The 15,371-nt window shown below is 43.9% G+C and overlaps 1 protein-coding gene across 1 annotated transcript in view; it reads left to right on the top strand.

Annotated features, from left to right (window-relative positions):
- The window catches only part of CCDC62 (coiled-coil domain containing 62), a 53,420-nt gene that overhangs the window by 21,383 nt on the left and 16,666 nt on the right, over window positions 1-15,371 (top strand). Inside the window, 5 exon segments of the mRNA XM_074403461.1 lie at window positions 893-994; window positions 7,467-7,555; window positions 7,923-8,038; window positions 10,283-11,005; window positions 14,462-14,606. Coding sequence (XP_074259562.1) covers window positions 893-994; window positions 7,467-7,555; window positions 7,923-8,038; window positions 10,283-11,005; window positions 14,462-14,606 — 1,175 coding nt within the window.

Genomic DNA, 15,371 nt, shown 5'->3' with positions numbered 1-15,371 from the left:
TTCATTCATTTTTTTTTTTTTTATTTTGAGACGGCGTTTTGCTCTTGTTACCCAGGCTGGAGTGCAATGGCGCGATCTTGGCTCACCACAACCTCCGCCTCCTGGGTTCAGGCAATTCTCCTGCCTCAGCCTCCTGAATAGCTGGGATTACAGGCACGCGCCGCCATGCCCAGCTAATTTTTTGTATTTTTAGTAGAGACGGGGTTTCACCATGTTGACCAGGATGGTCTTGATCTCTTGACCTCGTGATCCACCCGCCTCGGCCTCCCAAAGTGCTGGGATTACAGGCGTGAGCCACCGCGCCCGGCTTTTTTTTTTTTTTTTTTTTTTAAGACGGAATCTCGCTCTTTTGTCCAGATTGAGTGCAGTGACGTGATCTCAGCTCACTGCGACTTCCGCCACCTGGGTTCAAGTAATTTTCCTGCCTCAGCCTCCTGAGTAACTGGGATTGCAGATGTGCGCTACCACACCCAGTTGATTTTGTATTTTTAGTAGACACGGGGTTTCACCATGTTGGCCAGGCTGGTCTTGAACTCCTGACCACAAGTGGTTTGTCTGCCTTGGCCTTCCAAAGTGCTGGGATTATAGGCAGGAACCACTGCTCCCGGGAGATTCTGATTTTTAAAAGATTGCTCTGTGTACACGGGGCTGTCACAGGAGAGACAAGGCTGGCGTAGGGAGGTCAGCCAGATGAGAGCAAGTGAAGCCTCCAACCAGGGTCCTTGCCAGGGGTGGAGATGTTGGCTGTGAAACAGATTTTGTCTATAGATCCGACAGGACTGTCAGATTAATAGGAAGGGGCCGCTGAAGACATGAGGGTTAGGCATAGTGTGTATTTGAGGACTGGAAACTAGTATTTAGTTGAGGATTTTCTTTTTCTTCTGTGGTGAAGAGGACCTCAATGAAAAGACGACAGAAAATAATGAGCAACGAGAAGAGATCATTCGCCTCAAGCAAGAGAAAAGTTGCCTGCACGATGAATTGGTTTTTACAGGTAAAACAGATGATTGAATGTGTTTATAACCTAGACTTGGTTTGATGACAGGCTAAAGGAATTATACCTCTCCCCCACAAAAAATTAATTTTTTTTTGAGACAGGGTCTCATTCTGTTGCCCAGGCTGGAGTGCAATGGTGCGATCTCGGCTCACTGCAACTTCTGCCTCCTGGGCTCAAGTGATTCTCCTGCCTCAGCCTCCCTAGTAGCTGGGGTTACTGGCCTGAGCCACCATGCCTGGCTAATTTTTGTGTTTTTAGTAGAGACGGGGTTTCACCATGTTGGCCAGGCTGGTCTCGAACTCCTGGCATTAGATAATGTCTGCCTTAGCCTCCCAAAGTGCTTGCATTACAGACGTGAGCCACCTCGCCCAGACTTTTTGTTTGTTTTTAACACCCTTTGCAGGATCGATGGGAGACCAAGCAGCGACTGTTAATTCTGGCATCCTGTTCCCAGTCACTACTTCCTCTTCTGTAAAACTATCTACTCTCCCTTCCAGCTTGAGTGTGTGACTCCGCTTCTCACTAAAAACATAACATAGATGCACAGATGCTCCTTGACTTACAGGATTACATTCCGATAAACCCCTCACAAGTAAAAAATGCATTTCATGAAGCCAACCTACTGACCAGCATTGCTCAGCCTAGCCTGCCTCAAACATGCACACAACACTCTCGTTAGCCTGCTGTTGGACAAAATCATCTCACACAAAGGCTGTTTTGTAATAATAAATTATTTAATAGCTCATGTAATTTGTTGAATACTGAAAGTGAAAAACAGAATGGTTATATGGGTGCTGAAAGTATGGGTTTTTTAAATGAATGCATACCTCTAGAAAAAGGGGGTTTGAGGGTAGGTATCAGTAGACCAAAAAGTGTTCATATGATTTTCTCTTTGGAACTTTACCTCTAAGTCAATGACTTTCCTAACACAAGCCACTGAAGGGAAAGCCCAGTACAATCATCTTGGCTGGCAGGGATGTAACAAGCTGTCTATGTCGGTCATTCTCAGGAGTGGAGAAGGAGGCCTTCACCATTGGAAGGTCTGAGATACTAGGGGTAGGTAAGGAATATGGCAGGGAATGGAATGCAGTTTTTCTGTAAATTAATGGGAAAAACACATTATTACATTTAAGAATTTTTTTCCACTGGGTGCAGTGGCCCATGCCTGTAATCCCAGCACTTTGGAAGGCCAAGGAGGGCGGATCACAATGTCAGGAGATTGAGACCGTCCTGGCTAACACACTGAAACCCCATCTCTACTAAGAATACAAAAAATTAGCCTGGCATGGTGGCACATGCCTGTAGTCCCAGCTACTCGGGAGGCTGAGGCAGGAGAATCGCTTGAACCTGGGAGAGGCAGAGGTTTCAGTGAGCTGAGATTGCACCACTGCATTCCAGCCTGGGTGACAGAGCAAGAGACTCCATCTCAAAGAATAACTTTTTCCCCAGAGACAAGGTCTTACTCTGTCACCTAGGTTGGAGTGCAGTGGTGTGATCACAGCTCACTGTAGCCTCAAACTCCTAGACTCAAGGAATCCTCCCGCCTTGGCCTCCCAAGTAGCCTAGTTACATTTTTATTACTATTATTATTTTTTTCAGAGAAGGGGGTCTCACTATGCCATCCAGGCTGGTCTCTAACTCCTGGGATCAAGTGCTCCTCCTGCCTCAGCCTCCCAAAGGGCTGGGATTACAGGTGTGAGCCACCATGCCCGCCCTAAGAAGTTTTAAGTAAAATGGAATACTTAATTTTAATCGCTTGTGATTAAAGATGGGGGGAAAGTGCAGTATTCTGCCACTAGAGGTCACTATCTTCACCATTTCTAGGATTGCTGCCGTCTGCAAGTAATGATAACCCCTTATGCTACTAAAGACATCGCATATTTTTACAGCTGCATTCAAACAGTCCTTGGATCAGCATTTGTATCCCAGGCACCCTGCTATATGCTGGGAAGCTCATAGGCCCAGAGAATTTACTACTATACAAATGCTCTGCATAAATGCTATGGGAGGTCAAAGGAAAGAACAAAGCTTAAAGGATGTTAGTCTCTTTGATTAATCACTTTTTACCCATCCACTCTGCTATGTATTACTAAGTAAAATACGTGGAATTTGTTAGCTAATATAATACATCGATTTTGTGAAATATTTTTATTATATGCTAAGCTGAATATGATATTCTTTACCCAGACTGCAGTGGACTGGTACTGTAATATTGGGGTTCAGGGTGCCCGCAGCGCCCCTGAGAGGACGTTTCTCCAGGTTCTTGGTCTCCTGCCCTCTCAAGAATGAGAGCGGGGACCGCTGTGCAGTGCGCAGTAAATGCCAAAAGGAGAGAGAAAGAAAGAGTAAGCCTCGCTCCGAGTGAGAGAATCCAGAAAGATGGAATCCAGGAGAGGAAAGCAGCTTCCTCACTGAGTGGAAGGGAATAGAGAGAGATGGAGTTTAGGAGGGGAAGACAGGCTTCCATGAGTGTGGAAGGGGACTCCAGAGGGAAAATCCAGGAGAGAGAAAGACGGCTTCCACGAAGGGCGTGTTCATGGAAGGGGAGCCAAGCATGGAGTCCAAAGGGGTGTGGAAGAAGGGGACTTTTAACCCGGGAGGAACCCCCACCTTCTCTAAGTCCCCAGGGCAATGAAAGGAGTTCCTCAGAACCTCTGCTGGAGTGATTGACTCTTAGTTTCTTCCCGTGCCCACGAAACTCAAACCTAAACTGTTACATCTCCTGTATGGAGAGAGATGGGAGTGGGGCATGGCGCTAGGAGGTTCTTGCCCTTAAAACTACGCCCCCTTGTGGACCCAGAAAGAGAACACGTTCCCTCAGTACAATCACGGCTGGCTGCAACCTCAAACTCTGAGGCTCAAGTGGTCTTCCCACCTTAGTCTCCCAAGTAGTTGGGACTACAGGCACATGACACCACACATGACGAATTTTTAAATTTTTTATACAGATAAAGTTCCACTATGTTGTCCAGTCTGGTCTGGAACTGCTGGGATCAAGCGATCCTCCTACCTCGGCCTCGCAAGTGTTGGGATTACAGGCACGAGCCACTAACATCTTCTAAGTTAAAGACAATCTCGCCGGGCGCGGTGGCTCAAGCCTGTAATCCCAGCACTTTGGGAGGCCGAGGCGGGTGGATCACAAGGTCAAGAGATTGAGACCATCCTGGTCAACATGGTGAAACCCCGTCTTTACTAAAAATACAAAAAATTAGCTGGGCATGGTGGCGCGTGCCTGTAATCCCAGCTACTCAGGAGGCTGAGGCAGGAGAATTGCCTGAACCCAGGAGGCGGAGGTTGCGGTGAGCCGAGATCGCGCCATTGCACTCCAGCCTGGTAACAAGAGCGAAACTCCGTCTCAAAAAAAAAAAAAACTCACACCGTTGTCTGAAAACAATTTTTGTATGTTTTATTCTTCATTTTCAAAATATAGACCATTGGTGGATTTGCGTGTTTTAATTATAAAAGTGAATAAAGCCTAAAAAATAATTTATTTATTTATTTATTTTGTAGAGATAGGGTCTTGCTCTGTTGCCCAGGCTGGAGTGCAGTGGTGTGATCATAGCTCACTGCAGCCTTGACTGGGTTCAAGTGATCCTGCCACTTCAGCCTCCTGAGTAACTGGGATTATAGGCATGTGTCATCACTCCTAGCTAATTATTTATTTATTTATTTTTATTTTTAGTAGAGACAAGGTCTCGCTGCCTTGCTCAGTCTGGTCGTCCTGAACTCCTAGCCTCAGATAATCCTCCTGCCTTGGCCTCCCAAAGTACTAAGATTATAGGCATGAGCCACCATGCTTGGCCGAAGCCCAAATAAGAATTTTTAAAGGTATAACATGATAATATGCCATCAAGTGGTTACCATATTTTTTTTGGAGATAGAGTCTTGCTCAATTACTCAGGCTAGAGTGTAGTAGTACAATCTTGGCTCGCTGCAACTTCCACCTCCCGGTTTCAAGCAATTGTTGTGCCTCAGCCTCCCAAGTAGCTGGCACACGCCACCACACCTGGCTACTTTTTTGTACTTTAGTAGACATGCGGTTTCACTGTGTTGCCTGGGCTGGTCTTGAACTCCTGAGTTCAGACTATCCACCTGGCTCAGCCTCTCAAAGTGCTAGGATTACAGGTGTGAGCCACTACACTCAGTCCGATGTTAACACGTTTTATTTAAAGTTGGACAATGTCTTAAAGTTTTGCTTTTAAGTTCAAAACTTTTTTTCGTTGAAAATGCAGTTCTTTACATAGGCTCAGAGACATGTTTTCTTTGTACCTAACTTGGAGTAAGGAGTCCGCAAAGAGAACAATGATGCTAGTTTACATTTCTTTTTTTGAGACAGAGTCTTACTCTATTGCCCAGGCTGGAGTGCGGTGGTGTGATCTCAGCTCACTGCAACCTCTGCCTCTCGGGTTCAAGTGATTCTCCTGCCTCAGCCTCCCAAGTGGCTCGGATTACAGGCATGCACCACCACACCTGGCTAATTTTTGTGTTTTTAGTAGAGACAGGGTTTCACCATGTTGGTCAGGCTAGTCTTGAACTCCCAACCTTAGGTGATCTGCCAGCCTCAGCCTCCCTAACTGCTGGGATTATAAGCATCAGCCACCACACCTGATCACCAGTTTACATTTCTGTGGGTTCCGACAGTCCTGAAGGTGAGCTCTTGTGGACTGAGTGTCTGCCTCAGGTCTTCCAGGCAGTAAAAGGCAGAGTCTTGATCAGAATTCAGCAGGTTCCAGACATCTAAGTCCCTTCCCATTGTTTTATCTTAGGCTGCTTGTTCAGGCAAATAGCAGCAGAGAGTTCCTTACCCCTTCTTTGTTTTCTGTGGCCAACTTGTGAAAATAGGCAGATCCACTCCACTTTGATCTCTCAGCTAAACACAGCCATAGAGAAAACTGTCTGAACTAGGGAAACATTTATATTTACAGTGACATTGCCTCTTATGCAAAAGGAGATTATTCTAAAATCAAGGCAACATTCAAATATGTATAGTTATATTTTTCTCTTTCTCTGAACACCGCCCCCCCGCCCCCCCCAACAACACTACTGGCCAACATTCAAATATATTAAAATTACTCTGAGGCCTGATAAACTAGTTGGCTTTTGTTTAAGAACCATGTTGTATCCAAAACAAGTATCTTTTTTTTTTTTTTTTTTTCAGGCTGGTCTCAAACACCTGGGCTCAAGCCATCTTCCCACCTCAGCCTCCCATAGCTGGGATTACCATAAAACAGGTTTCTTTAAAACATTAGGAGTACACCTAGCTTGTCAAGATGCTGTTAATGGCCAGCTGTGGTGGCTCACGCCTGTAATCCCAGCACTTTGGGAGGTTGAGGTGGGCAGATCACGGGGTCAAGAGATCGAGACCATTCTGACCAACACGGTGAAACCCTGTGTCTATTAAAAATACAAAAATTAGCTGGGCGTGGTGGCATGCACCTGTAGTCCCAGCTACTCAGGAGGCTGAGGCAGGAGAATTGCTTGAACCAGGGAGTCGGAGGTTGCAGTAAGCCAAGATCATGCCACTGCCCCTCCAGCCTGGCAACAGAGAGAGACTCAGTCTCAAAAAAATAAAAAGATGCTGTTAACATGAGAGCCCTAGAATTGAGACCCACTGAGTCAGATGCACGATGGATATTACTTCCACTGTTAAAATGTCTCGGTTTTGGCTGGGCACAGTGGCTCATGCCTGTAATCCCAGCACTTTGGGAGGCCAAGGCAGGCAGATCACATGAGGCCAGAAGTTCAAGACCAGCCTGGCTAACATGGTGAAACTCAGGAATTCAAGACCAGCCTGGGCAACATAGCGAGACTCCATCTCTATTTTTAAAAATATTTTATCACTTAAAATGTAAAAATACGTAATTAAATAAAGTAATATGTATCAAGTATAGAGATTTAGAAATCACCTTCATTCTATCCACCACAAAAGGAAAGACAAATAATTGTTCTTAATCCCTGAATCTACAAATCCCTTCTTTTTTTTTTGAGACAGAGTACTCACTCTGTCATGCAGGCTGGAGTGCAGTGGCGCAATCTCAGCTCACTACAACCTCTGCCTCCCAGGTTCAAGTGATTCTCCTGCCTTAGCCTCCCAAGTTGCTGGAACCACAGGCATGCACCACCATACCCAGCTAAATTTGTATTTTTAGTAGAGATGGGGTTTTGCCATGTTGGCCAAGCTAGCCTTGAACTTGTGGCCTCAGGTGATCTACCCGCCTGGGCCTCCCAAAGTGCTGGGATTACAGGCATGAGCCACCATGCCCAGCCCATTCTGCTATTTTTAAGTTCAGGAACAACAACAACAAAACTGTTAGCTCTTTAAAAAGTTAAAAACCTAATATCAAAATTAACTTTCTAGGTATTAAAATTAAAAAAGCAAATGTTAGCTGAGCATTAAATTGTTGGAAATGGAGAGGTTTGTGTTGATACAGCTGTTGAAAAATGTTTAATAATACTTGTTCTTAAATAGTAGAGAGAGAAAAGAGGAAAGATGAATTGCTTAATATTGCGAAGTCAAAGCAAGAACGCACAGATTCAGAACTGCACAATCTGAGACAGGTACGTCCCCAAACATCCTTCTCTATCATATAAGAAATGCTTGTAAACAAATAAGAAATTAGGAAAAATGTATGCCTGTCAATTTTGTTTAATTGGTGGTTTGGAATCCTAACTACTTAGTCGTATATCATGTTTAGTACAGCTGATGGGGTCTCGCATATGGTGATTAAAGGTTGGGAGGCCAGCTATCCTACCAAATCTTAGACCTAACAAAGGAAAATTAAAAGGAGACACATTTAGCATATTTCTCTAGTAACTATCCGATCTGTTTTAGGATTTGTGAACTGTTTCAGGGAAAGTGCCAAATTGTTGGTTCAGTTTAGTTTTGTTATTACATTTCATACTGATTTATCAATATCTATGACAGATTTATGTAAAACAACAGAGTGATCTGCAGTTTCTTAATTTCAATGTGGAAAATTCTCAGGAATTAATACAGATATATGATTCAAAGATGGAGGAATCAAAGGCTCTAGACTCCAGGTAATCTTAGCAAGATGCAATTAATATGATCTTGTATTGTATTCCATCAATCAGTAATTACTGTGCACTTAATATTGGCCAGTATCGACTACTATTCCCCATATGGTAGGAAATAAATATGGCCAGGCGCAGTGGCTCACGCCTGTAATCCCAGCACTTTGGGAGGCCTAGGCGGGTGGGTCACCTGAGGTCAGGAGTTTGAGACCAGCCTGGCCAACATGGTGAAACTCCATCTCTACTAAAAATACAAAAATTAGCTGGGCATAGTGGCTCACGCCTGTAATCCCAGCTACTTGGGAGGCTGAGGTACAAGAATGGCTTGAACCCAGGAGGCAGAGGTTGCAGTGAGCTAAGATCGCGCCACTGTACTCCAGCTTGGGCAACAGAGTGAGACTCGGTCTCAAAATAAGTAAATAAATAAATAAAAATACAAAAATTAGCTGGGCATTGTCGTGGGCACCTGTAATCCCAGCTACTAGGGAGACTAAGGCAGGAGAATCCCTTGAACCCAGGAGGTGGAGGTTGCAGTGAGCCGAGATCATGCCACTGCACTCCAGCCTGAGTGACAAGACCAAAACTCTGTCTCAAAAATAAAGTAAAATAAAGAAATGTGTGTGAGCTAATAATGCTTGTCAAAATCCTCAGTTGTAGAAAGACCTGATCTAAGAATTTTAGGCGTAATCCTGATTTAGCCATTGGATAGAAGTAAATTTTTTTAACCTGATTTGCCCTTCTTTTGGGTAGAAGGCTTTGAGCTAGAGTAGACACTACAGAGTTGAATCATTCATTCATTCATCCATCCATCCAGCATCCCTGTTTAGACACTGGGCGAGGACTTGGGCACATGTAGGTATACAGGACATGGCACTTTGCTGAAAGAAGTAATGCCAAGGAATGCATTGATCACTGAGTAGGAGCCCCACTCCACTGAGGGTGATCTGCGCCCTTAACTGGATTTTCCTGCTAGCCTCATTCATGGGAAACATCTTCCCTTCCCTACAAGCAGTGTGGGAATTAAATTAGTTTCTGTAAAATTAAAATATAAATATATAAAGTGTGGTTTAACAACCATATCACTGTACCACAGCTAAACTTAGTCTACTTTTCTAAGCCAAAATGTTACAAGAAGTCTTTGAAAGGGAGAGGGTTTAGGGCAGCTCCCCGTGACTGCTTGGAAGCTCGGAGGCTGGACTGGTTTGCAGCAGCAACTTTCCCTGTGAGAATGAGAATGAGTCCAGAGCAGCGGGGCTTAGTAGCTGCAGCATTGCAATGATTGCCCCAGGCATGTGGCCTGTGGCTGGGGCCCCCATGCTTTCCGCTACACTTGTTACAGTGTCCTTTGGGGCTCTCTGTGGGGGTTGGGGCCTGTGGCTCGGGGTCCCAGCTGCTGCCACTGCCAACAGACACCAGACTAACTCAGAGTTATCTTGCAGGCAGAAGCCCCAAACATACTGGCTCTTTCTCCTTTTTTCTTTTTTTGAGATGGGGTCTTGCTCTGTTGCCCAGGCTGGAGTGCAGCGGCACGGACTCAGCTCACTACAACCTCCACCTCCTGGGGTCAAGCGATCCTCTGGCCTCAGCCTTCCAAGTAAGTAGCTGGGTCCACAGGTGCACAGCACCATGCCCGGCTACTTTTTTTTTTTTTTTTTTTTTTTTTTGTAGACACGGCATTTCATTCTGTTGCCCAGACTGTCTTTCTCCTTTTTGACTGTCATTGCCTCTGGGAGGTACTAGATGATTTGAGGTTATTTCTTCAAAGCTTAAAATGAGCTGGGTGCCATGGCTCACACGTGTAATCCCAGTGCTTTGGGAGCTCAGGCCGGAGGGTCGCTTGAGGCCGGAGGGTCGCTTGAGGCCGGGAGTGCAAGAGCAGCCTGGGCAACATAACAAGGAGAGAGTTGTATTTTCTAAGGTATCAGAATGATGCAGATTAGAACACCTGAATTCAAGTGATATGAAACATTTTAAAGGAAGATTTATGAAAAGGTTTTGTCACATTTCTGTAGTGTTTTTTTTTTTTGTCATGTAGACAGTAAGTGCAATAAGAGGTAAGGATGGAAAAGGGAATGTGGGCTTGGTGGTCAGAAAGGCTTCCAGGAGAAGATCGGGCTGGAATTGGGCTCTGAGGCTCAGATAAATAAGTCTCATTGGGATTTAGGTCTACAGAGTTTTGGGTGAAATATTTAGAATGATAGCATCAAGTGTATCTTATAACTTCCATTTTTTTGAATAATGCCACCATAGCAGAGACATGTGTTTATCAGACCTTGAAAATAACTACCCAAAAGTTGATGTTAAGAGGGAAAAAAATCAGAAGTCACTGTTTAAGGACCAGAAATTTGAAGCCATGTTGATTCAGCAAAATAGGTCAGACAAGAGCTCTTGCGATGAATGCAAAAAGAAACGGCTGATCAATACGGCCTTTGGGGAGAAAAGTGTAATTACGCTGCCATCCATGTTTATAAAAGACTTAGTAGAGAAACGCAAGTCTTGGCCTCTGGGAGGAAAAGCCCAGATTGAACCCGAAAACAAAATTACACTGTGCAAGATCCATGCAAAATCACCAAAATGTCATGGAACTGGGGTTCAGAATGAAGAAAAACAACCCTCAGAAACGCCCACTTTATCAGATGAGAAGCAGTGGCATGATGTCAGTGTTTACCTGGGCCTGACCAGCTGTCCAAGTTCAAAACAACCAGAAAAGCTGGATGTAGAATGTCAAGATCAGATGGAAAGGTCCGAAATCTTATGCTGCCAGAAAAATGAAGCCTGTCTGGGTGAAAGTGGCATGTGTGACTCCAAGTGCTACCACCCAAGTAACTTCATAATTGAAGCCCCAGGCCACATGTCTGATGTGGAGTGGATGAGTATTTTTAAACCTTCCATCATGCAGAGAATTGTCCGCCACAAATCTGGGTGCACATGTTCAGAAAGCATCCGTGGGACAAGACATGATTCCCTGGCAAGGTGAGTAATGTTCACCTCTGTAAACATCCAGGGAGTATACATGCCAATATTTAGAAATAGAAAGGGTTACAGAAGCCTCGTCATACCAACTGTTAATCCAGAAGCAGCGTTTGCTAATAGAAATCTTCCTTAGGACCAGCGGTTCACCTTTTTCATCACAGCACGGACTGTGGAGTCTTTAATTGTAGAGACTGTATTAGATTCCAGGGACGAGTTTATACTGAGGATGGCTTCTGAGGCAAAGGTTTTGTTTGAAAACAAAACCAGTTGTTGTGACTTGAGCAAATATGTTTTATTAAAAAGCAAACGGGTGGGTTGCTGCACAGAGTGGAATGCCACCCTGGAGCGTTCCTCACCCCAGAAGCTGTTCTGAATTGACACGCCGACCAGTTCTGGTCTAGATGGCATTACCTGGACCCCATCCAAAAATTTCTCTTGGTGCATTGTGGTGGTTCATGCCTGTACTTCTAGCACTTTGGGAGGCCAAGGCAGGAGGTTCACATGAGGCCAGGAGTTTGAGACCAGCATGGACGATATAGTAAGACCCCCATCTCTATACTTTTTTTTCTTTTTTCTTTTTTTTTGTTTTTTTTTTCTTTGTATGTGTATGTTTTCTTTTTTATTTTCACACTTTTTTTTTTTTTTTTTTTTTTGAGATAGCGTCTCTCTTTTTTGCCCAGGCTGGAGTGCAGTGGTACCATCTCGGCTCACTGCAACCTCTGCTTCCCCAGTCAAGCTATTCTCCTGCCTCAGCCTCCTAAGTAGCTGAGATTACAGGTGCCTGCCACTGTGCCTTGCTAATTTTTGTATTTTTAGTAGAGGTGGGATTTCACCATGTTATCCAGGCTGGTCTCGAACTCCTGACCTTGTGATCCACCTGCCTTGGCCTCCTAAAGTGTTGGGATTACAGGCGTGAGCCACCGTGCCAGGCCTCTCTTTTTTTTTAATTGAGATGAGGTGTTGCAATATTGTCCAAGCTAGTCTCTTCTCACCTCAGCCTTCTGAACTGTGGGGATTACAGGTGTGAGTCACTAACGCCCAGTATTTCTCAGCTCTTATCCAGGGTCACTTAGTATATTTACGTATCCAATTGTGTCTGCCTTGGTGTTCATTCAGTTCATATCTGTTTAGGACTTTACGTTGCCCAAACTTCCTTAATTTTTGAAAATCATTTAAGAAAGAAGATACTTGTATTTAACAAGCTGGTAAGTTATTGGTTTTTGTTTTGTTTTATTTTGAGACAGAGTCTCACTCTATCACCCAGGCTGGAGTACAATGGCTCGATCTCAGCTCACTGCAACCTCCAACTCCTGGGTTCAAGCGATTCTCCTGCCTCAGCCTACTGAGTAGCTGGGATTACAGGCATGCGCCACCATGCCCAGCTAATTTTTGTATTTTTAGTAGAGACAGGGTTCACCATGTTGGTCAAGCTGGTCTCGAACTCCTGACCTTGTGATCCACCCGCCTCGGCCTCCCAAAGTGCTGGGATTACAGGCACGAGCCACTTGCGCCCAGCCTAGTTTTTTTAAGAAAAGAAAATGGATTAGTAATTAGCATATGCTGCCTTATTCAGGCTTGTCTTATTGTTAGAATTGCTGAATCTTGTGTTTGAGTGGTGCCATAATAATGTCTGCTATTTTTAAATAAAGCATAGCTCTTTAATCTTAAATTACAGAAAGGATGAAGTTTCTATATTGAGAGCCATATTTTAATCATTGCATTGGCTTTTATAGGAGTTTATGATTAAAATTTATTTCTAGTACTTAATTATTTGGAGTATCCTTTGGCTCTTTCATTTTATTTTGTTTATTTCCTTTGGCCCTTTTAGAAACTTGAATCATTTAAAGGTCAGACATATAGCCATTCTTCTAGGTGCAAATTATTTTTAAAAGTTGATCGTCACACTAAATGTCATCTATTCATATTTGGGTTTTAAAGATCTTCTTTGGATAATTGCAAGTATCAAGGCCCAACTGCTTATTTGTCACTACTGAACAAGGACACTCATATATTAAGGGAAAAGCTTATGTCAGATAGTTTTAAGAGCATAGAAGATTAAAATTAATGTATGAAATAAATTCAAATTTACATTCAGTTTCTTTCAAGGCCCTTTTGACTTCACCGACTTAAAACAATTGAAGTGATTGCCTGTTTTGCCAGCAGAGACGGATGCCAAGATATCACATGACAAATATGTGATTAAGTAGAAAAGATAATTATATTTTCCTATTTTCTGCAGATTATGAGAACTTGTGTACCTACTTTATTATCTAACTAAAATGTTCACATTTGTGCCAGCATTCCATTTGACAAACAGAGGTTTACCCGTACAAGGAGAAACTGTGGGCAGCCTGTTCTCACTTCGTTATAGGTTACATGGGAGGAAGCAGTTCTAGTGTCTCTGGTCTGTTCCAGAACAGCTTTTGCTGTCAAACTCAGGTGGATCACCTGAGGTCAGGAGTTCGAGACCAACCTGGCCAACATGGTGAAAACCCATCTCTACTAAAAATACAAAAATGAGCTGGACGTGGTGGTGCACACCTGTAGTCCCAGCTACTCGGAAAGCGGAGACACAAGAATCGCTTGAACCCAGGAGGCGGAGGTTGCAATGAGCCAAGATTGTGCCACTGCACTCCAGCCTCGGCAGCAGAGTGAGACTTGGTCTCAAAAGAAAAAAAAAGTCATTGGCCAGGTGAGGTGGCTCATGCCTGTAATCCCAACACTTTGGGAGACCAGAGCAGGAGGATCTCTTGAGCTCAGGAGTTCAAGGCCTGGGCAACATAGTGAAACCCCATCTCTAAAAATAATAATAGTAAATAAATAAATAAAAATACGAAGCCATTAACAAAAATCAGTCTCACAAACTGAAAACCTAAAATTTTCACAAGCATAACCTTATTCTATTTTTTTTTCTTTTTAGAGATAGAGTCTCGCTGTCACCTAGGCTGGAGTGCAGTGGTGTAATCATAGCTCACGGCAGCCTCTAACTCCTGGGCTCAAGTGATCCCTGCTCAGCCTCCCAAGTAGCTGGGACTACAGGCACGAGTCACCCAGTCTGGAGTACAGTGGCACGATCTTGGCTCACTGCAACCTCTGCCTCCTGCGTTCAAGTGATTCTGCTGCCTCAGACTCCCAAGTAGCTGAGATTACATGCATTTGCCATCACGCCTGGCTAATTTTTGTATTTTTAGTAGAGATGGAGTTTCACCATGTTAGCCAGGCTGGTCTCAAACTCCTGACCTCAAGTAATCCACCCGCCTTGGCCTCCCAAAGTGCTGGCATTATAGGCGTGAGCCACTGAGCCTGGCCTTAGATACTTTTAAGGGTATTAGTGATCTATATATGATACAGGGATATATATAGATATATATGATCTATGTATAATACAAATGTATTAGTGATCTATGTATGATACAGTTTTAAGAATCTGCTTTTGTTTGGTTTCCTTACTCATAGTGAGCTAATTGCCATCCAAGATCCCCATTCTTTGGGCTCTTCAAAAGCTGTCTTGAGAGAAGATGAGACAGAGTCCCCTTCTGAAAAAAAGAACTCACCTAAGAGTTTGTTAACTTACAAAGAGGCACCAATACTCAATGAAAAGGTTTGTATTTTGCTGAAAAATCCCCAGCTTCCCCAAGCCAGACCTCTCACCAACAGGCCTTTCATGATTCTCTAGTAACATTGTTAGCTTGCTTATTTTGGCTTTTCCTCCAGTTTTTAAAATTCTAGGATTTTAAGATGCCTTTTTAAAGGAAATCCTTTTATTTATTTTTTGTTTGTTTTGTTTTGTTTCTTTGAGACAAGGTACTGTGTCACCCAGGCTGTACTGCAGTGGTATAATCATGGCTGGGCTCAAGCGATCCTCCTGCCTCAGCCTCCCAAGAAGCTGAAACTGCAGGCACATGCCACCACACTGCCCAACTAATTTTCTTATTTTTTGGTAGAGACAGGGTCTCAATTTGTTGCCCAGTCTGGTCTTGAACACCTGGGCTCCAGTGATCTTTTTGCCTTGGCCTCCCAAAATGCTGGGATTGTAAGTGTGAGCCCCTGTGCCGGGACTACCTTTTTTTCTTTCAAAAAAAATTGTGTGTGTGTGTGTGTGTGTGTGTATGTGTGTGTCAATTTGATACATGTTTATTGTTAAAAAAAAAAAAAAAAGAAGAAGAAGAAAAAGAAAAACAGATCAAAAGAACAATACAGAGGCCAGGCGCGGTGGCTCACGCCTTTGATCCCAGCATTTTGGGAGGCTGAGACAGGCGGATCATGAGGTCAGGAGTTCGAGACCAACCTGGCCAATATGGTGAAACCCTGTCTCTACTAAAAATACAAAAATTAGCTGAGCGTGGTGGTGTGTGCCTGTAGTCCC

The sequence above is a fragment of the Saimiri boliviensis genome, chromosome 7, assembly GCF_048565385.1.
Source record: "Saimiri boliviensis isolate mSaiBol1 chromosome 7, mSaiBol1.pri, whole genome shotgun sequence".
Taxonomy (NCBI): domain Eukaryota; kingdom Metazoa; phylum Chordata; class Mammalia; order Primates; family Cebidae; genus Saimiri; species Saimiri boliviensis.
Note: the sequence above shows the minus strand (reverse complement) of the source record. Positions and strands in the feature narration are given on the sequence as shown.